At 44.2% G+C, this 22,177-nt stretch overlaps 2 protein-coding genes across 2 annotated transcripts; one reads left to right on the top strand and one right to left on the bottom strand.

Annotated features, from left to right (window-relative positions):
- Nucleotides 1-2,343: 2,343 nt before the first annotated feature.
- On the bottom strand, nucleotides 2,344-4,254 carry LOC308282449 (thimet oligopeptidase-like; the record flags this gene model as incomplete). The annotated part of the gene is made up of 1 exon (XM_080722795.1): nucleotides 2,344-4,254. One exon carries the CDS (start codon nucleotides 4,252-4,254, stop codon nucleotides 2,344-2,346), a length of 1,911 nt encoding a protein of 636 aa, XP_080578921.1.
- Nucleotides 4,255-7,804: 3,550 nt separating this feature from the next.
- Nucleotides 7,805-20,898, top strand: LOC308281125 (uncharacterized protein). Its single transcript, XM_080721218.1, has 4 exons — nucleotides 7,805-8,005; nucleotides 10,631-11,001; nucleotides 16,788-17,130; nucleotides 18,221-20,898. The coding sequence occupies exons 3-4, from the start codon at nucleotides 16,812-16,814 to the stop codon at nucleotides 18,970-18,972; spliced, it is 1,071 nt and encodes a 356-aa protein (XP_080577344.1). The 5' UTR covers nucleotides 7,805-8,005; nucleotides 10,631-11,001; nucleotides 16,788-16,811; the 3' UTR covers nucleotides 18,973-20,898.
- Nucleotides 20,899-22,177: the final 1,279 nt, after the last annotated feature.

Below are 22,177 nucleotides of genomic sequence, written 5' to 3' on the forward strand. Positions count from 1 at the left end.
TAACCTACGCATCACACTAAGTCTGACCTCACCAGCCCATATTTGGGCATGAGCAACTTATGTCTCCATATATGGAGATATGATGACATCACACAGTCCTCAGCCGATGATGTGGCGTGATGTCATACAATACACAAACGAGCCCTACAGTATAAAGGGGCAATTCTTGCCAGGAAAGAAGCATTTCTTCGACTCAGACCTTATCGCCAGGGTTGGCTTATAGCAGCTGTCGGTAGGACCATATATGGATTCTGTTAGTGTGGATCTCCTAACAGGGCATCATCTGGGATACAATCCCTTTTATGCCCATATATGGAGATCCCTAACAGAATCCCTTTCATGCCCATATATGGAGATCCCTAACAGAATCCCTTTTATGCCCATATATGGAGATCCCTAACAGCATCCCTTTTATGCCCATATATGGAGATCACTAACAGCTAACAGAATCCCTTTTATGCCCATATATGGAGATCCCTAACAGAATCCCTTTTATGCCCATATATGGAGATCCCTAACAGAATCCCTTTTATGCCCATATATGGAGATCCCTAACAGAATCCCTTTTATGCCCATATATGGAGATCCCTAACAGAATCCCTTTTATGCCCATATATGGAGATCCCTAACAGAATCCCTTTTATGCCCATATATGGAGATCCCTAACAGAATCCCTTGTATGCCCATATATGGAGATCCCTAACAGAATCCCTTTTATGCCCATATATGGAGAGCCCTAACAGAATCCCTTGTATGCCCATATATTATGGAGAAATCCCTGATCTGAGTATCTGACATCAGTGTGATGTCACCTGTTTATGCCCATATATGGAGATCCCTGCTCTGCGTATCTGGTTGCTATGGTAAACAGTTGGTTGCTAGGGTAAAAAAACATAGTTGCTATGGTAAACAGTTGGTTGCTAGGGTAAACAGTTGGTTGCTAGGGTAAAACCATGGTTGCTAAGGTGGTTGCTAACGTACACTAACAGACCAGCAACAACAGACTGTTGCCACAGCAACGTACACAAAGGTTTGTGTACACATGTGGTGTGATGTCATACTGATGCGGAGATATGAGCAGGGCAAAGGTGTGACGTGTGACAGACGGACGGACGGACGGCCGGCCGGTGGAGGTTTTCATAGTAAACTGCTCCCTGACGGTCGCAACCAGTAAGACTCCCTAATCGGGAGATAAGCGACCGTCGGTCGCTTATCTCCACAAATAGGCCAAAAGTTTGTTTTACCAATTATCAAGACATACGGGCAGTTGACAGTTTGCCATGGTTACTCATTGAAGTTGAATCTCCATATATGGAGATAACCTACGCATCACACTAAGTCTGACCTCACCAGCCCATATTTGGGCATGAGCAACTTATGTCTCCATATATGGAGATATGATGACATCCCTAACAGAATCCCTTTTATGCCCATATATGGAGATCCCTAACAGCATCCCTTTTATGCCCATATATGTAGATCACTAACAGCTAACATAATCACTTTTATGCCCATATATGGAGATCCCTAACAGAATCCCTTTTATGCCCATATATGGAGATCCCTAACAGAATCCCTTTTATGCCCATATATGGAGATCCCTAACAGAATCCCTTTTATGCCCATATATGGAGATCCCTAACAGAATCCCTTTTATGCCCATATATTATGAAGAAATCCCTGCTCTGAGTATCTGACATCAGTGTGATGTTATGTGATGGTAAACAGTTGGTTGCTAGGGTAAAAAAACATGGTTGCTATGGTAAACAGTTGGTTGCTAGGGTAAACAGTTGGTTGCTAGGGTAAAACCATGGTTGCTAAGGTGGTTGCTAACGTACACTAACAGACCAGCAACAACAGATTGTTGCCACAGCAACGTACACAAAGGTTTGTGTACACATGTGGTGTGATGTCATACTGATGCGGAGATATGAGCAGGGCAAAGGTGTGACGTGTGACGTGTGACGGACGGACGGACGGACGGACGGACGGCCAGTGGAGGTTTTCATAGTAAACTGCTCCCTGACGGTCGCAATAAATATAATATATATAAATGGTAAGACAATTCATTTCCCAGTAGAATCCACTGGGAAACTGTTTTCTCAAAAATCCCCCCAAAAAATATAAAAAAGTACAAGCAATATTAATTGCGTAAAGCTGAACAAGTTGAAGTTTGAGCAATATGTCTATTCTATCTCAAAGAATGTGGAAGTAGTAGGATGCCAACAAAGTGGCGGAATAAATAAATAAATAAATAAATAAATAAATAAATAAATAAATAAATAAATAAATATAAATTGAGGACAACAGGTGTGTGCTCGCTAGAGCAAGTCTACGATGAAACTACATCATTAAAATTGCAGACTTTTCGTTTCTTTTTCTTTTCTTCGTCTGACACTCCTCTTGTTTTCTCTTCCTTGTTTCCGAAGCGGTTAGTCCTTTGCTCAGGAGGAACGCTTCCTGATTAGGTTCACGACCCAAGAAGTTCTTCAGCATCTCTTCGGCGTCCTCAGAAGCACCAGGCTTCAGGATGCAGTTTCTGTAGTCCATGCCCACCTTGGGGTTCATGATGCCTTCCTGTTTGAAACGGCTGTAGAACATGTCCGTGGCCAACACCTCGCTCCACAGGTAGCGATAGTGCTTAGCCTGTTGGCGGTCTGCCGGGTCACCAAAGGTACGCCATAAGTTGGTCTTTTGAGAAGCGGGGACTCCCAGAATCTCCTCTCTGAGCCTGGCATATTCCTTACCCGGGTCCAGTCTAGTCTGGGTGTAAAGAGCTTGGTCCAATTTAGCCTCGACTATAGCCTCCAGGTAGTCCATGCCAATGTTGGCGAGGCGAGATTTGACCAGTTTGTCCAACAGGTCATGGGGAATGGGAGCTCCTGTCTTGTAGTGTTTGGACATTCTCTGCAGCGGCTCCTTCTCCCAAACCCAGTTCTCCAACATCTGGGACGGAGCCTCCATAAAGTCCCTCTCCACCTCGGAGGAACTGAACACGGCATAGTCCACCTGAGCACAGAGATGGTGCATGACGTGACCAAACTCATGGAAGTACGTCTCCACCTCCTCGTGATACAGGAGGGTGGGGTTGATCATGGGTTTGATGAAGTTGGTCACTATGGCAGCGACAGACATCTGTCTGCTCCCGTCCGACAGCAGACAGCTGGGCTGCAGCAGGAAGGAAGCCGCTTCTCTGTACTTTCCCTTTCTTGTGAACAGGTCGAGGTAGAACTGTCCCACCGTCTGTCGAGCAGAGAGGTCGGTGACGCAGTACAGCGTGACGTCGGGATGCCACACGGGGGCGCCGTGCACCAGGCTGAACGACAGACCCAGCAGGTCCTGGAAGATGTCCAGCAGACCTTGGGTCACGACCTCCAAGGGGAAATACTCCTTCAAATGTTTGTGATCCACTCCATACTGGTTCTTTATCACCAATTTCTTGTAGTGCCTTAGGTCCCTTTCGGACAGCTTTCCATTAAACAGCAGACCTTCCTTCTGACACATCTTCTCCTTTAGTTTGAGGAGGATCGCTCTCTCCTCTTCTCCAAGTGGCTTCAGCTTATGGGCCAGCTCGTCCAGGAAGATGGAGACCTTCTCTGGAGACTTTGCCATGTACGTCCCCAGGACAAGGTCGCCGTAGGTTTTGAAACCCAGCAAAGCGCTACTCCGAGCATGTAGCTTCGCTAGCTTCTTCAAGGTGGCCGAGTTCTGCATTTTCTTTTCTTTACAGCCGATGCATAGATTCATAAAATGTTTGTCAATGTCCTTTATTTCTTCTTGTTTGCTTTCGGGGAGATGCCGTCCACAACCTCTGCCCAGTTTAACCTGTCTCTCCATGTATCTCTTGTCCTCCGTGGTGAGACTGCCTCTATCCACCTTCATGCTCAGAGCCTCAACCCTCAGGTAGACGTCCTTTCTCATGCCAATGGCCACGTTAAACTCAAACAGCTTCTTATACGCGTGCGTGCTGGCCGTCCTCACCTTCTTGCTGGGGGACACGTGTTGGATGAGGTACAACATGTTCCACTGGACGGTGTACTCTAGCTCTGCATCGGCCAGGGCCTTCAGAGTATTGCTGAAGGTCACGCTCTCCAGGTCCATGGAACCCACTGCATCGTACACCTCCTTGGTCTTGCCCATGAGCTCGTGGGACACCTGCCGGATCTGTTTGGGGCTCAGATCCCAGCGCAGCCGGGTCTCTGTGCGAACCCGAGTGGTAGGACGGCTGAGAACCACCTCTCCTGAAGCTCCCATCCTAAAATGTGAAAATCAGTCGCAACGTTTTGAGCTCATGGGAATCTGTTGCTCAGGCGTGGTTTTGTGCAGCAAAGGACCGCAGTACATGTATTCAGCTTAAAGCATGGTGCTGTGCATGCGATGTAAGGGAGAATCCTGAAGGTCATGTCAAAGTGAGAGCCCTAATCTGACGGTTTCCTGTTACTTTTATATGATGCTGCTGTTGTAACGTTGCAATGACGTGGAAGTCTTTATATGGTGCTACAGACAGTAACGGGAACGCTCGACCCAAAGCGCACTCGCCCCATTTTTACCTTGTATTTGTTAGGGTTAGGGTCAGGGGGTACGAGGGTACGTATAGGAATAATATAGAATAGAATAGAATAGAATAGAATAGAATAGAATAGATCTTTATTGTCATTGTCACAAGTACAACGAAATTAAAAGTGCCAAACGATCAGTGCATCACCAAAAATATATCTAAAACAATAAAACAAAACATACACAGAACCATACTTTCCGTCATTGCACAACCCCTATTGCACTTAGCATGCGCAGCATAGACAAACATGTAAATAAAAGCAGCTGTTATTGCACAAACTCATATTGCAATTAACCCAAACAGCACCATCAAACATGTTAAACAGATCAACGTTTCTTAGCAGCGTTCAGTGTAACTACCGCTGCGGGATAGAAGCTGTTACTAAACCTGGCTGTACCTGACTTTATCGATCTGTACCTTCTGCCTGATGGCATCAGATCAAACAGGGACTAAGGTTGGGTTTTTGCCGAGGTTGGGTTTAGGCATAGATAGTTTTACTGAGGTGACGTTTAGGAATCCCTGGCGACGACTTTGTAAAACCCGTTCCTGCCTTCTCTCTGTACAACAAACCTAGTGGGTATTTTATGTATTCAGGTGGTTCAATATATCTAAAAACTATTTCCTATGGCGCAATACCCTAAGTGGCGTTGTTGGCAACTTCTAATTATACCACCATGTTACATTAGATTGTAGTGACACGAGGAAGCGGGGATTGAACCCGGGACTCCCACTCGCCAGTCCAACGCACAACCAGTCGTGCTAATAGGGCTGATTGTAGCAGGGTGGGCGTTGACTCCCACCCTGCTCATGGTTCAGTCTCCTCCCACTAATCAGCAGGCTGATTACCTGCAGTACTTAAGCAGCACATTCTCTGCCCCTGTGAGCTTCTCCTCTGATTTGGGTCCTGATTGTCTGCAGAGCTGGCCTGTGGGGCTTCAGCTCTAGCCACACTGTCAAAGGTGTGTGCAGGTTCTGACAATGTCGTTGTGCTTGTTTCACGTGCATCAGCACAGCCCTGGTGTGCTACTACTGGCTCTTCATTGAGAGTAGTACAATGGTCTGGAGTTGCCTACAGGTGTGGGTGTAACTTCACCACACAGAAGGTCCATGGGCGCATATGACTGCAAGGTGGTGTGTTTGGCTCATGGCTGCTGCATGGGCTTGGTGAGATGAGGAAGACTGCGCTGCTGTATTGCCTTAGCCTTTATTGGAATAGCTTCACTACTACTGAACATCTTCTTCAACCATGAAGTCTGGAACACCAGTCTTTAATATTACTGGCTTTTAATATTCTAATCAAATGTATAGAAACAATGTATTGTACTAGATTCTCACTAAAGTCTTGTTCTCTGTTTTTAGTTCTGGTGCTGAGGGTTGGGACCAGACGGCGCCCGCTCCAGGTGTGGTGGAATCCCTTGTGTGCTTTTATATTTGTTTTATTGTGTTGCTGTGGTTTGGGGTGCCACCACCCTGGGCTGGCAAGCCAGTTCCCCGTCTCCCTGGTAGCCTCAGTGCCGAACCTTAGAGTTAGTGGACAACACCATGTGAACCAATGTCTTGCTACTTGAATGTCTTATCATTAAAGTATTGTCTGTAAGCCCATAGAGAATAAAACTGATATTATTTGTATTGATTCACGTATCTGCCTTTATTATTATAAGTACAACGAACCTTGTGGGGAGTCATTCATGTCTCAGGTGGTTTACTTAAATTAGATTACTAAAAACTATTTCCTAGGGTGTAATTCCCTAGGTGGCGTTGTTGGCAACTTTTCAATAAATACCACCATGTTACACATAGGAAAAGGTACAGTTTCATGACGGTACAGTTCACTGGTACAAGGTCTACTAAAAGGAGATCCATGAAAAGACTAAGCTTATTTCCACAGGAAACCATTTAAGTATCTCATATAACATTGAATGACAGACGAATAGAACACACTATGCAGTAGATGTGTAAAGAAAAGAAAAATGAGAGAACAAAAAAAGAGTCTAAACGGTAAGTAAGTAAAGAAGGGGCAGGGGAGGGTAGGGTTGGGCTAGGTTAGTTTTTTTTTTTACCAGTTGCGAACGGCTGCTGCCTGTAAGTGGTTTTTCAGGGCAATTTTAAAGGATGCTAGTGATCCACACTCCTTTATGGCCTTCGGTAAGGCTTTCCACATTTTGGTGGTATAGCAGAAAAAAGAGTTTGACCCTTTGTTGGTTTTGACTCTGGGTTGAAAGTGATCTGTGGCGCTGCCTCTGGTGTTGTAATTATGGACATCCTTAACGTTTATAAAGTATTTTGATAGGTACTTGGGTATCATAGTGGTGTAGTGTATCTTGTACACCAGGCCCATTGCAAGTTGCTGTACTCTGTCATCTACTCTGAGCCACCCCACTCTTAACAACGCCTCGCACCGCGAGGCGTTGTGTGCTTGTAGATCTGCTGTTTTCACTACTTTTGTGCAACGGCCTTGTATGATGAAGCAGGCTTTGCTTTGCAAAAAAAAAATATATATATATATATATATATATATATAAATTTGAAACTTTTGCTTTAAATCTTCTCCTAATGGCCGGCCTGGACCGGCCGGGAATGAACCGGCCGTTCGGGAGTTGTCCCGCTTTTCCCAATGGCCAGCACGTCCCTGTTACCCATATTTAGATTATTTGATTGAAGACTTTATTGTCAGTTTGCATAGGAAAAGCTACATTTTCATGACGGTACAGTTCACTGGTACAAGGTCTACTAAAAGGAGATCCTAGAAAAGACTACGTTTAGGAAACCATTAAAGTATCTCACATAACATTGAATGACAGACGAATAGAACACTATGCAATATAGTCAGGAAAAAAGGGGGGGAAATAAATAAAAATAATTTTATATTCTGTTTTTCTTTTTAAATACAGAATACTTTGACTCTGGAGTTGAGTATGATTGACATCCTTAATTGGAATTAAGAAATAAAATGTAGGCCTAATTGGATATTATAAAGGATTTATTATAACACTATTTGTCAAATGTCAGACACACACGCACACCCACACCCACGCACACGCACACGCACGCGCACGCGCACGCACACACACGCACACACACACACACACACACACACACACACACACACACACACACACACACACACACTATGTTTTGCGACATTTGACGACACTACTCATACCATCTGCTTTACGACAGCACATAAACAAAGAACGGACCTCTTTACGGGAACAACAACAAACATCAGAGGCTGACAGCAGCAACAACAGAGAGGAAAACACAGTTCATTAATTAGATAATAATTAACTCTGTTAATGAGCCACTAGAAGCGTTCTGAGACGCTACCGTTAGCCTGTTAGCTGCTAACCAGAGCTGGCTGGAGGAGGGGGAACGGTGGGCTTGTCCAGCCGGCCGCGGTGGCCTCCCAGGCGGATCCAAGCCCTCCGACAGGTCGCTGATCTCCAGGTTGGTTCCATGTTGTCTCTGATTATCATTTAATTCAGTGGTTTATCAAAACCTTTACAGACCAAAACCATCACAGAATAATCATAGTTGAACTGGAGAGACCGCAGCTGTGAGCAAATACAATAAAAACTGTTGAAAAAGGGGAACATATAGGCTACCTGCTACAGCATCAAACATATAATTTTCCAAAAATCTGTCTGTCTGAGTGTCTGAAACAGCGTTTCTCCTCAGTGGCTGGAGCAATTGATCTGAAATCGCATCACCATTAGCATATGAACACACCTGACACCAGTAAGACTCCCTAATCGGGAGATAAGCGACCGTAGGTGGCTTATCTCCACAAATAGGGCAAAAATGTGTTTTTCCCAAATCTTCCTGATCCATGTTGATGACATGAGTGTAGACATGCTGTGTAGTCATATTCGTGATTTTAGGGCAAAAACTGTAGGAGCAGTGTCCAAAAATGTGTTTTAAAAATCGGCCTGAAGGTGGCGCTAGAATAGGGCCATGTGAGAAATGAGGGGTGGGGTCTCCGCGTTGCCTTGGCGGACGAATAGGTACCGGCCCCGGCTCTCCCGGACGCTCCTAGCCCGAGTTACGGCATTTTATGTGCGCTGCAGTGGCAGGGGGTCCTCCACTGGGGGCGCCACCACTTTTGCATCCGTTCTGGAGCAGCAGGAGTCGGTGGTCCCCGGGAATTCCCCGTGAGCAGCCCCGTCGGGGTGGTCATTTGGTCATTTTTGCACATTTGGTCATTTTTTTACATCTGGGGGTCCCCCAGGGACCTGGGGGTCCCTGGGGCTCCGGGGGTCCTTGGAGGTTGTAGTTTGGCAGGCAAGGAACTGTGAAGCCCGTTTGTCACTTTCACAAATCGTATGCTGTATATTAGCATTGTTATGGTGTATCTACTATCTATTCTGCATCTAGCATGAGGCATATCCATTCTGCATCTAGCATGAGGCAACATGTTTAACCAGCTCTGTGAGTGTGTGTGTGTGTGTGTGTGTGTGTGTGTTTGTTGTGTGTGTGTGTGTGTGTGTGTGTGTGTGTGTGTGTGTGGGGGGGGGGGGGGGGGGGGTAACATGTTACATCTGTAACATGTTACAGATGTTGTCCAAAAATCATGCAGATCGGTACACAGTATCTCTGTAGCCATTAAACGAAACGGGTATTTCTTACATTGATGCTCCTACATATTATCATGTAAGCACCAGTTAAAGTTACTTTCCATCCCTCATATACTGTATGCACAGTGCACACCCCATAACCCACACACTGCACATCATTTCAGAGCTCATATCTTTGAACGGGTAAGGGCTAGTTGTGTAAACGTCACATTGTGTCATACTCTTACAGGGTGTTAAGCTTTTTGGAACAAATATCAGCATTTATTTTTTCTCAACACAGTTTCAATAGTAGGCTATACAACAGCAAAATAATCCTCACATTTAAAATGCATTTAAAGGTAGCAGCTCTGTTTCATACTGTATGTGCAGTAGGTCTGGATGTCAATCCATGGTTTGTAGTCCTTAGGGTGGTTGTATTTGTAGTCCTTAGGGTGGTTGTATTTGTAGTCCTTAGGGTGGTTGTATTTGTAGTCCTTAGGGTGGTTGTATTTGTAGTCCTTAGGGTGGTTGTGTTTGTAGTCCTTAGGGTGGTTGTGTTTGTAGTCCTTAGGGTGGTTGTATTTGTAGTCCTTAGGGTGGTTGTATTTGTAGTCCTTAGGGTGGTTGTATTTGTAGTCCTTAGGGTGGTTGTATTTGTAGTCCTTAGGGTGGTTGTGTTCTAGTCTCTGGCCTTCTTTTTCACACATCTTGCTGCTGTGTTCACACATTGTTGTATTTCTCCCAGTAGGTATTATTGTCACTGTCATTCAATGTTACATGAGTTGAAAATGTAAACAAGCCACAGCTTTCATGAGCGTATCCTTTTATTTGACCTTGTACCAGTGAACTGTACAGTCATGAAACTGTACCTTTTTTTTTTAATGCAAACTTCTAATAAATACTTCAATCAATCAATCAATCAATCAGGTTGCCCCGACAGGAAAAAGTTACACGTCTCCATAAAATTATTTTTTAGGATATTCATGAAGAGCAATGCTACCTTTTTGAGCGGTGCTAATCGCTCCTACATCTGACTGTGTCCGTTCAGTTTCACTCCTTTGGATTTAATTTGTTCCTCAAGGGTAAATTTCACCAATCATTTTATAATGGGCAATTTAAATTAAATCAAAATTGAATCAAAACAAAGTTGTGTCTAAATATATTAACAATTTGGTCAACAGATACAAACTAGACTAAAATGTTAGTGAGGGACTAGTGGAGAAGAGATCCAGTAGAACTAAAAGACCCGTCATTTTATGTTTGGTTGCGCTCAGGTGTCTGAAAATGGCAGATGCGATGTTCTGTCTGTGAGCTTGTAGATCTGCTATTTTCAGCATGCAACAAAGTGCAAAAATTACACTTGGTTACACTTTCTTACAGCCTGCCAAGAATGCATTTTTGTCGACAAAATGAACTGTAAATTTAGCAGTAATATGACCAAAACTAAATGAGAATGTAATCAAAAGACTCATAATCAAAATTTGATGTCAAAATCAACAGTGCTTCCTCTGTCTCTCAGGTTGAAGATCTGATGTCTTCTCACCTTCATCTGACCCCAGACCAGATCTGATGTCTTCTCATCTCCATCTGACCCCAGACCAGATCTGATGTCTTCTCACCTCCATCTGACCCCAGACCAGATCTGATGTCTTCTCACCTTCATCTGACCCCAGACCAGATCTGATGTCTTCTCATCTCCATCTGACCCCAGACCAGATCTGATGTCTTCTCACCTTCATCTGACCCCAGACCAGATCTGATGTCTTCTCATCTCCATCTGACCCCAGACCAGATCTGATGTCTTCTCATCTCCATCTGACCCCAGACCAGATCTGATGTCTTCTCACCTCCATCTAAACCCAGACCAGACGGACCTTCTCTTCTTCCCAGGTCAGATATATATCTAGATATAAAACACTAGATACCTCATCATACAGTAGATATAAAACTCTAGATACCTATTATTACACGGCTACTTAATAATACATTGATGACATTTGAGCTTGCTTTGGTTTGTTTATGGCATGGGCAGGGGTAAAAGTTCTCAGTCCTGGGGACTGATTTCAGTCTTGAAGATTCCATAGGGGCTGTTTCTGAGTGCAGAACTGCAACAAATAAAACAAACAACATCATATTTATGGGCTTTCTTTCGTTCTCATTTGCAACCTTTCGTCCTCCCTGCATTCAAGGTGCATAATGGTTCATTACTACTGAAGGCTACATGTGTATAAGTGTCCTACTCAGTGTTTTTAACTTTTAACACACTGCTGCTATGCACCTTGTGGCCATAAAGTCAATACCTACAGTTACTGTAGGTACATTAATAATTTCAAGATATGAGCATTTGAATTGTCCAGACTAGCATAGAATACAACATCAGAAGATACTTCTATAAAATGGCACACACACATTCAGTGAAGGCAGTTTTGTGCGCGCCATGTTCCAAGAATCACATATTGGGACTTGGTTTGAAAATTCTTCAGTCTCAGTTTTTCGGGTTTTAACCCCTGCATAGGCCTATTATTATTTATCCTGCTGTCAAAAAAAAGAAAAGTGTTTCCTTGCTTACGGTAGTGAAAGTATTCCATAAGTGTTGCACTGGGCGGTCACCTCGGAAAACAAGGAAGTGTTAGTTGTAAATGCCGCTGTGTGTTTGTTTACATGGCCGTCATGTTGGAGACGCTGTGTGTTTGTTTACATGGCCGTCATGTTGGAGACGCTGTGTGTTTGTTTACATGGCCGTCATGTTGGAGACGCTGTGTGTTTGTTTACATGGCCGTCATGTTGGAGACGCTGTGTGTTTGTTTACATGGCCGTCATGTTGGAGACGCTGTGTGTTTGTTTACATGGCTGTCATGTTGGAGACGCTGTGTGTTTGTTTACATGGCTGTCATGTTGGAGACGCTGTGTGTTTGTTTACATGGCTGTCATGTTGGAGACGCTGTGTGTTTGTTTACATGGCTGTCATGTTGGAGACGCTGTGTGTTTGTTTACATGGCCGTCATGTTGGAGACGCTGTGTGTTTGTTTACATGGCCGTCATGTTGGAGACGCTGTGTGTTTGTTTACATGGCTGTCATGTTGGAGACGCTGTGTGTTTGTTTACATGGCTGTCATGTTGGAGACGCTGTGTGTTTGTTTACATGGCTGTCATGTTGGAGACGCTGTGTGTTTGTTTACATGGCTGTCATGTTGGAGACGCTGTGTGTTTGTTTACATGGCTGTCATGTTGGAGACGCTGTGTGTTTGTTTACATGGCCGTCATGTTGGAGACGCTGTGTGTTTGTTTACATGGCTGTCATGTTGGAGACGCTGTGTGTTTGTTTACATGGCTGTCATGTTGGAGACGCTGTGTGTTTGTTTACATGGCCGTCATGTTGGAGACGCTGTGTGTTTGTTTACATGGCTGTCATGTTGGAGACGCTGTGTGTTTGTTTACATGGCTGTCATGTTGGAGACGCTGTGTGTTTGTTTACATGGCCGTCATGTTGGAGACGCTGTGTGTTTGTTTACATGGCTGTCATGTTGGAGACGCTGTGTGTTTGTTTACATGGCTGTCATGTTGGAGACGCTGTGTGTTTGTTTACATGGCTGTCATGTTGGAGACGCTGTGTGTTTGTTTACATGGCTGTCATGTTGGAGACGCTGTGTGTTTGTTTACATGGCTGTCATGTTGGAGACGCTGTGTGTTTGTTTACATGGCCGTCATGTTGGAGACGCTGTGTGTTTGTTTACATGGCTGTCATGTTGGAGACGCTGTGTGTTTGTTTACATGGCTGTCATGTTGGAGACGCTGTGTGTTTGTTTACATGGCTGTCATGTTGGAGACGCTGTGTGTTTGTTTACATGGCCGTCATGTTGGAGACGCTGTGTGTTTGTTTACATGGCCGTCATGTTGGAGACGATGTGTGTTTGTTTACATGGCCGTCATGTTGGAGACGCTGTGTGTTTGTTTACATGGCCGTCATGTTGGAGACGCTGTGTGTTTGTTTACATGGCTGTCATGTTGGAGACGCTGTGTGTTTGTTTACATGGCCGTCATGTTGGAGACGCTGTGTGTTTGTTTACATGGCCGTCATGTTGGAGACGCTGTGTGTTTGTTTACATGGCCGTCATGTTGGAGACGCTGTGTGTTTGTTTACATGGCCGTCATGTTGGAGACGCTGTGTGTTTGTTTACATGGCTGTCATGTTGGAGACGCTGTGTGTTTGTTTACATGGCCGTCATGTTGGAGACGCTGTGTGTTTGTTTACATGGCCGTCATGTTGGAGACGCTGTGTGTTTGTTTACATGGCCGTCATGTTGGAGACGCTGTGTGTTTGTTTACATGGCCGTCATGTTGGAGACGCTGTGTGTTTGTTTACATGGCTGTCATGTTGGAGACGCTGTGTGTTTGTTTACATGGCCGTCATGTTGGAGACGCTGTGTGTTTGTTTACATGGCCGTCATGTTGGAGACGCTGTGTGTTTGTTTACATGGCCGTCATGTTGGAGACGCTGTGTGTTTGTTTACATGGCCGTCATGTTGGAGACGCTGTGTGTTTGTTTACATGGCCGTCATGTTGGAGACGTTGTGTGTTTGTTTACATGGCTGTCATGTTGGAGACGCTGTGTGTTTGTTTACATGGCTGTCATGTTGGAGACGCTGTGTGTTTGTTTACATGGCTGTCATGTTGGAGACGCTGTGTGTTTGTTTACATGGCTGTCATGTTGGAGACGCTGTGTGTTTGTTTACATGGCCGTCATGTTGGAGACGCTGTGTGTTTGTTTACATGGCCGTCATGTTGGAGACGCTGTGTGTTTGTTTACATGGCCGTCATGTTGGAGACGCTGTGTGTTTGTTTACATGGCCGTCATGTTGGAGACGCTGTGTGTTTGTTTACATGGCCGTCATGTTGGAGACGCTGTGTGTTTGTTTACATGGCCGTCATGTTGGAGACGCTGTGTGTTTGTTTACATGGCCGTCATGTTGGAGACGCTGTGTGTTTGTTTACATGGCTGTCATGTTGGAGACGCTGTGTGTTTGTTTACATGGCTGTCATGTTGGAGACGCTGTGTGTTTGTTTACATGGCTGTCATGTTGGAGACGCTGTGTGTTTGTTTACATGGCTGTCATGTTGGAGACGCTGTGTGTTTGTTTACATGGCTGTCATGTTGGAGACGCTGTGTGTTTGTTTACATGGCTGTCATGTTGGAGACGCTGTGTGTTTGTTTACATGGCTGTCATGTTGGAGACGCTGTGTGTTTGTTTACATGGCTGTCATGTTGGAGACGCTGTGTGTTTGTTTACATGGCTGTCATGTTGGAGACGCTGTGTGTTTGTTTACATGGCCGTCATGTTGGAGACGCTGTGTGTTTGTCTACATGGCCGTCATGTTGGAGACGCTGTGTGTTTGTTTACATGGCTGTCATGTTGGAGACGCTGTGTGTTTGTTTACATGGCCGTCATGTTGGAGACGCTGTGTGTTTGTTTACATGGCTGTCATGTTGGAGACGCTGTGTGTTTGTTTACATGGCTGTCATGTTGGAGACGCTGTGTGTTTGTTTACATGGCTGTCATGTTGGAGACGCTGTGTGTTTGTTTACATGGCTGTCATGTTGGAGACGCTGTGTGTTTGTTTACATGGCTGTCATGTTGGAGACGCTGTGTGTTTGTTTACATGGCCGTCATGTTGGAGACGCTGTGTGTTTGTTTACATGGCCGTCATGTTGGAGACGCTGTGTGTTTGTTTACATGGCTGTCATGTTGGAGACGTTGTGTGTTTGTTTACATGGCTGTCATGTTGGAGACGCTGTGTGTTTGTTTACATGGCTGTCATGTTGGAGACGGCATGAATTCAAGCATCGCAGACAGACAGGTGCTCTGAGCCTTTGATTAGACAGATTGATACGAGCAAATCAGGTGGTCTGAGTCTGACAATTAATTGTCCAATTCTACTTTATTCATAGGGCACGTTTAAAATGACAGCGTTGAACCGGTGGTTCTCAAAGCGGGTGCCATGGCACCTTACGGCCGGGCTACACCAAAAAACGTGTGCACCTACGTGCGCTGTCTGGTGTACACCAAGGAGGGGGTATATGTGCTGGAGACCAGGGAGTCTGTGTGCAAAACGCATACGCGCGCGTACAAAATAGAACCAATCCTATATCCTACAGCATGCGTATGCGGGTGTAGCCGATATCATTGATATATATTGGATCTTTCCAAAAGTGCATACGCCCCGACGCGCGTGAAAAGCCTTGGTGTAGCCCGGTCGTTAGGGTGCCGTGACCTCAGTCCAGGGGTGCTTCAAATAGCTGATCTACAAGCTCACAAGGCGTCCAAACAGATCAGCTACTTTTGTTGACTAACCCCCCCCCCCCCCCCCCCCTGGTATCGTGACGCCCCACAAGCTCTGAAAACTAAGCTCCAAACAGCCCAAAACAAACGAATTAGGGTCCTGCTTAACCTTCCCTATCAGACTCACCTCACCGCTACTCACCAGTTAAGAGTGGGGTGGCTCAGAGTAGATGACAGAGTACAGCAACTTGCAATGGGCCTAAGATACCCATGTACCTGGCAAAATACTTTATAAACGTTAAGGATGTCCATAATTACAACACCAGAGGCAGCGCCACAGATCACGTTCAACCCAAAGTCAACTCAAACAAAGGGTCAAACTTGTTCTTCTGCTATACAACAAAATGTGGAACACCCTACCGAAGGCCTTAAAGGAGTGTGGTTTCCTAGCATCCTTTAAAATCGCCCTGAAGAACCACTTACAGGGGCAGCCGTTCGCAACTGGCAATAACAAACCTAGCCCAGCCTCCCCTGACCCTTTTTTGTATTTACCTACTGTTTTTTTTACCGACAATATCTACTGCATAGTACTGTGTTCTATCCGTCTGTCATTCAATGTTATATGAGATACTTCAATCTTTTCTAGGATCTCCTTTTAGTGGACCTTGTACCAACCAATCAATCAATAAAGTTATTTTCAATCTGTCCCAAGTCTGAGATGATGATGATGATGATGATGATGATGATGATGATGATGATGATGAGATATACTTTATTAATCCCAAGGGGAAATGAAGGCGTTACAGCAGCATAGTGTGACAAATAATAATAATAATCCTGGACAAACAGGGACACAACAAACCTAAATGGACACAATATCTCTATATTGTGACAGTAATCATTGCTATAGAGTGTTTGTTCAGTAACAGTGTTAAATAGCTCTATATTGTGACAGTAATCATTGCTATAGAGTGTTTGTTCAGTAACAGTGTTAAATAGCTCTATATTGTGACAGTAATCATTGCTATAGAGTGTTTGTTCAGTAACAGTGTTAAATAGCTCTATATTGTGACAGTAATCATTGCTATAGAGTGTTTGTTCAGTAACAGTGTTAAACAGCTCTATATTGTGACAGTAATCATTGCTATAGAGTGTTTGTTCAGTGTCACTGACATATCGCGATAATAAAAAAAGCAGATCTACAAGCTTACAGCCAGCCGGTCTTGGGAGCAGCTCCTCCGGTTCCTGGTTCATCGGTGGAGGTGGTCCATCACAACATCACAACACAAACAAATCAGCAGCGCTGCTAACAAAAATGCTTGCGGAACAAATAGGTTCTTAGCAGTTTAGCAAAGTAGGTGCAACCTTTTTAAAAGCTCTATCACCTTCTGTTTTCAGCTGCGTGAGGAGGATCCGCCACCGATGAACGAGGAACCGGAGGATCTGCTCCGACGACCGGAGGAGGCCGAGATGACCACGCTGACCATCCTGGTGCTGAACATCGTAAACGGCGTGGAAATCTCTCAGACGTCGGAGCCTCTTCTGGCTGACGGCGCCGCGACCGTGCGCGTGGTGGAAACGGAAGAAGCCGCCGCCATAGAGGACCATCGCTGTCTCCTCTCCTCCTCACACTGTCCCGAATCCTCCGTCGCCACCGCGGTTGCGGTCCAGGTCCAAGTCGTGGACGTCGCCACCTCCTCGACCCAACAACACGAGGTGGAAACGCACGCCGACGACCAAGGTTATTATAGTAAACGAAAACTAACTAAAAAACGAAAACTAGAATGGAAAAACATTTTAGTTAACTGAAATAAAATAAAAACTAAGCTTTTTAAAAAAAACGAAAACTAACTGAAATGGTATTGTGTGTTTCCAAAACTAACTAAAATAAACTAAAATTATAGAGAAAATCTCCTTAGTTTTCGTCTTTTGTCTTTTGTGGAAATAAAAAACAAAAAACACCAGTTGGTGAGGTCAAAGAGAGAAGTTGTATGTCTCAACATTCCTGCCACTCTCAACAATATGATGTTTTGTTGATTTTCTTAATTAGACAATACTTTTTCCGGAGCTTTTTTAATCTCACCCCTGACAAATACCACATATTACGTAAAAGACTGAAACTAACACTAAAACTAATAAAAACTAAACTAAAACTAAGCATTTTCAAAAAATTTAAACGAAACGAAACTAGCAACCTCACTTTAAAAACTAATTAAAACTAAACTGTAATTGAAAACAAAACCTCAAAACTAATAAAAATTTAAACTAATGGAAAAATCCTAAATTATAACCTTGCCGACGACATGACGATTTGATTCAGAATCGATTCTTGGGGTCACGATTCACGTTTTTTTTTTCTCGATTCTTTCAAATCCAAACGATTCGAATTCAGAAACGATTATTTTTCTGATTTAAAAACAATTCTCTATTCAAAACGATTCTCTTTTCAATTCATATATCGGGATCTACTCCAGTCTGCTGGCATTAAAGCAGAGTAGGCTACATTTACGTAGCTTTTATAATTGTAAAGGTTTATCAACTTATAGCAATAATGTAAACACACAAAGGTAAATCCAAGACAACATGTCTGATTTATTCATGCTTGCACACATTCTTTTAACTTGTACGAACACTACATAATATTTAATACATTATCGTAATAAAAAAAATCATAATAAAAAATCATAAAATAAAAATCGTAATATCTAATAAATAATATCTAATATATATATATTTTTTTTTCGATTTTTGGAAAACGAGAATCGATTGTGAATCTTACCATGTTAGAAACACGATTCGAATTCAAATCAACTTTTTTCCTGCACCCCTAGGAACCGGCGTCGACGGCCGACTCTTCTCTCCCTCCGAAGTGGAAGTCCAAATCGGCGAAGACGTCTGCGAGTGGGAGGAGGAGGAGGAGGAGGACGTGGTGGGGGGGACGTCGAAGGAAACTCCTCCCGCCAGGAGGGGGAGTTGTCACGCCGCCACGGGGCGGAAAAGCTTTGTCTGCACGCTGTGCGACAAAGGCTTCGGTCAGCTGGGCGACCTGAAGCGCCACGTCAGGACGCACACGGGCGAAAGACCCTTCGGTTGCACGATTTGCGACAAAAGCTTCAACCAGCAGGTCAACCTGAAGACGCACATGCGGACGCACACGGGCGAGCGGCGCTTCGTCTGCGCCGTCTGCAAGCAGAGGTTCAGCCGCAAAGATCACCTGAAGTCCCACGCCCGGACTCACACCGGGGAGAAGCCCTTCCGTTGCGCGGTCTGCGACCAGAAGTTCAGCCGGAGCTACGACCTGAAGACGCACGCGCGCATCCACACGGGCGAAAAGCCCTTCCCCTGTCCGCTGTGTGACAAGAGCTTCAACGACGGCACCAACATGAAGAAGCACATGCGTACGCACACGGGGGAGAAGCCTTTCAGTTGTACGGTCTGCCGGCAGAACTTCAGTCGAAACGGGAACCTGAAGACGCACATGAAGACTCACGCGGTGGCGTCGGGGCAAGGTGGCTCTTCCTCCTCGGCTCCGGCCGTGACCCGGGCGCCCGGGGCGCGGAAAAAAAAGACTGCGGGCAAGTAAAGAGTAAAGACCCGTCTTTTACTTTACCCCCGGTCGGACTGGTGCCCTGTTCCAGAGGTTCTCAACCTTTTCAGGCTGTGACCCCCAAAATAATCATATTAGAACTGGGGACCCCCCCCCCCCTGACGAGCACTAAGAGTTGTGGAATTGCATTTTGTATAACACGGTTCTATCGTGAAAATAGCCGATCTACATGCTCACATGTAGATCGGCGTTGCGAGTCGTTGTGATCATGTAGATCTGCTATTTCGACAATTTCTGCCTCTAATATTTGACATTTTGGCCAATGTTCAATTTGTCATTTTAGACGTATTAAAAAGTCCATAAATTGTCACTTTAGAAATGTGCAGATACCCCTCTATACACTTAAACTTTATGTTGGTTTGTTTACTGTTGAGTGAAAAGACAATGTTGCACATTAAGTTATTCAACTGGGGACCCCCCCAAATAATTTGGGGACCCCCCTGGGGGTCCCAACCCACAGGTTGAGAACCACTGACCTATTAAAGTTTGAGGTTTTATCTTGTATTCTTTCATTCTGTATTTCTCCTGACAGCTACGGGCTGCTTGACAGCCACTGTTTGTCTGAGGCTGAACCTTGCAGCATGAGCATTGCTCCTGACGAGGGGTGGGTTGTTAATCGCTATTATCGTTTATCGTGATAAAAAAAAAAAAACGAAATTTACATTTATTGTGAAATTATCCTCCATTGCTGAGCTGCATATCCGGAACCATTTAAACCCTCTATTGGTAAAAGGTACTTATAATATACAGCAGGGGTGGGCAACTTTAATGATGGCGAGGGCCACTATATTTCCACCTTCACTCCAGAGGGCCACATTGCATATTGCTACGTCCTGCTTTGTCATTCTAGTATCTCATATAAAAGAAGCAAAAATAGCAGATCTACAAGATCGGCTATTTTTGCTTCTTTTGAATTGGAATCCTGTAACATTTTGATTTAAGTTCAAACACATTTTGTTATATATTCATGTTGACTCTGTGAACCTAAATACAAATACATTGGACGTAAACAAATACATTTTAATACTACTATACTAGTCATTAAGCTACTAATATAGTCTGACATAATTAAAGCAGGTCATGTTTGGAATTGTAACAGCTGAAATCAATAATATATCAGTATTCCGGTATTAACCTGTGGGCCGCATTAAGTGAAGGTGGGGGCCGCATGTGGCCCCCGGGCCGCCAGTTGCCTATGTATGATATACATTACGTACATGATACAAAAAAACGTAAATCACGATTTATTTTTTGTCACAATAATCTTGATATGAATTTTCATATGGTCCCTTCCCTAGTCATGAGCATTGCTCCTGGCTGCCACTAAGTAAAGGCCTGTCCATACTTTGACCGAAACCGCCGTTTTCGCTCAAAAGGTCCTTTTCTACCATAAAATTATATCCCTCGGGACTTCTGAAAAGCATTGGACCGAACGAGAGTTCGGAAATTTGCACGTCGGAAAACACAACTCACCGAACATTTCGGGTCGAAGTATGGAGAGGCCTTTAGCCTGCAAGTAAACATGTCATGTACTGGTGTTCTGTTCAAGTGCACAATGATCATTAGCTTGTTTGGTATGAGTTTTGGAAACTGGTTGTCACTTGCATCAAGGCAATAAGTTTGTGTTTCTGCATCAAATAGAACCTAATCTAGATTCCATCAAAGCCAAGAATATGTTGTGTGTGACCCTCTGTGATGTCATCTTTAGGTTGAACTGTTGGAAATATCAAGGCTACACCTGCTTTTTAACTATTTATTTTATGCTTTAGCTATTTAAAAAAATAGCAGATCTACAAGCTCGCAGCGCGGCACCGCGCTGCGAGCTTGTAGAATCGAATGATTCACAACATATAGCATTCATATTGTTTTCATCTTGAATAATTAATCTTGAATCTATTCACTTAAGAGTTTTAATAGAAAGAGGGAGATTCATTTGAACATATTGTTTAGAGCTCTGTGACATGTAAAATAAATAATGTGTTTAAACTCTTCCTCTTCATGCCTTGCTTGCTTTTTGGTTTTCACTTCTTGGGAAGAAGTGCAGCGTTCAGTAGATGTTTGACGCCAAGGGGAGACGAACGTTGCCAAAATAACATAAGAAGCAGTCAGGGAAAACAATGAGTTAAAATCTAACTAACCCATTTAGGCCTGAACACATTATGACGCAATATTTTATGCTTTAAATATAAAAAAATAGCAGATATACAAGCTCACAGCGCGGCACAGAGTGCCGCGCTGCGAGCTTGTAGATCTGCTATTTTTGAAAAATCTTGAAAATTAGAATTTTGACCCGATTCTGTGTCTTTTGAATCCTTCTAAGATCTTTGGAAAAAACCCTATGTTTCTATGTCAGCAATCTGGCCAGCCATCGTCAAAGAAAAGGTCCTTTTCTCTTAAATGGAGCTCAGTTAGTCTGTTCTTGAGAGACTATTGTGTCAGTTGTTCTCAAACCTTTTCATGTGAAGGACCCCCAAAATGATAAAGCAATAAGCCACAAGAGGCGAGTGGTTACCGGGGTAGTATACACCGGCTGAGAGGCGTTGGGAAACACGAGGCGCAGCCGAGTGTTTCCGACCCTCTCAGCCGGTGTATACTCCCCCGGTAACCACAAGCCTCGCGTGGCTTATTGCTTTTCTAAAACGGTCACAATATTGCAACATGAATATCATAGCATTGCATTATTTAAAGAAAAAAGTACACTTCTCCGCCACCAGGAAGAGACATATCGTTGCGTTTACCAGCAGGAACGGGACTTACGGAAGCCAGTGTGTGTTTACAAAGTCACGTCATTCTTTTTGCAAAAAACAAATAGGGAAACAACACTTGTGTTAGATCAGTCTCATGTTAAGAACCATATTCGATCCATAAACATGTTTATTTTCATCCAGATTTAGCTGCTATGTATCACATAAAAAACGCTAGCATAGCAACCTAAGCTAAACAGCCGAGTGGTGCCTGGAGAATAGAGGGCGCTTGTTGCCTTTACAAGCCCCGCCCGGAGCCATTCAGTCACTGTCCTATGCATGCGGGCGGTGCTTAGAAGCACCCGCACGGCAGGATTTGAGAGGAAATCAAACGCTCGCTTCTCTAGTTCAGCCTCACGGCACAGTGGAAAGAAATAACGCACCTGGCTTTGATATAAACTGATTCAAGGTATGGGTTACAGTCTCAGGTATACCAT

Source organism: Nannobrachium achirus (genome assembly GCF_963921795.1).
Source record: "Nannobrachium achirus genome assembly, chromosome: 3".
Classification (NCBI taxonomy): Eukaryota; Metazoa; Chordata; class Actinopteri; order Myctophiformes; family Myctophidae; genus Nannobrachium; species Nannobrachium achirus.

Bases quoted from the DNA above. Each gene is read 5' to 3' on its own strand.
- LOC308281125 (XM_080721218.1), top strand. From the start codon at position 16,812: ATGAACGAGGAACCGGAGGATCTGCTCCGACGACCGGAGGAGGCCGAG. The intron at 17,131-18,220 runs GTTATTATAGTA...CTGCACCCCTAG, and splicing joins AACGCACGCCGACGACCAAG to GAACCGGCGTCGACGGCCGA.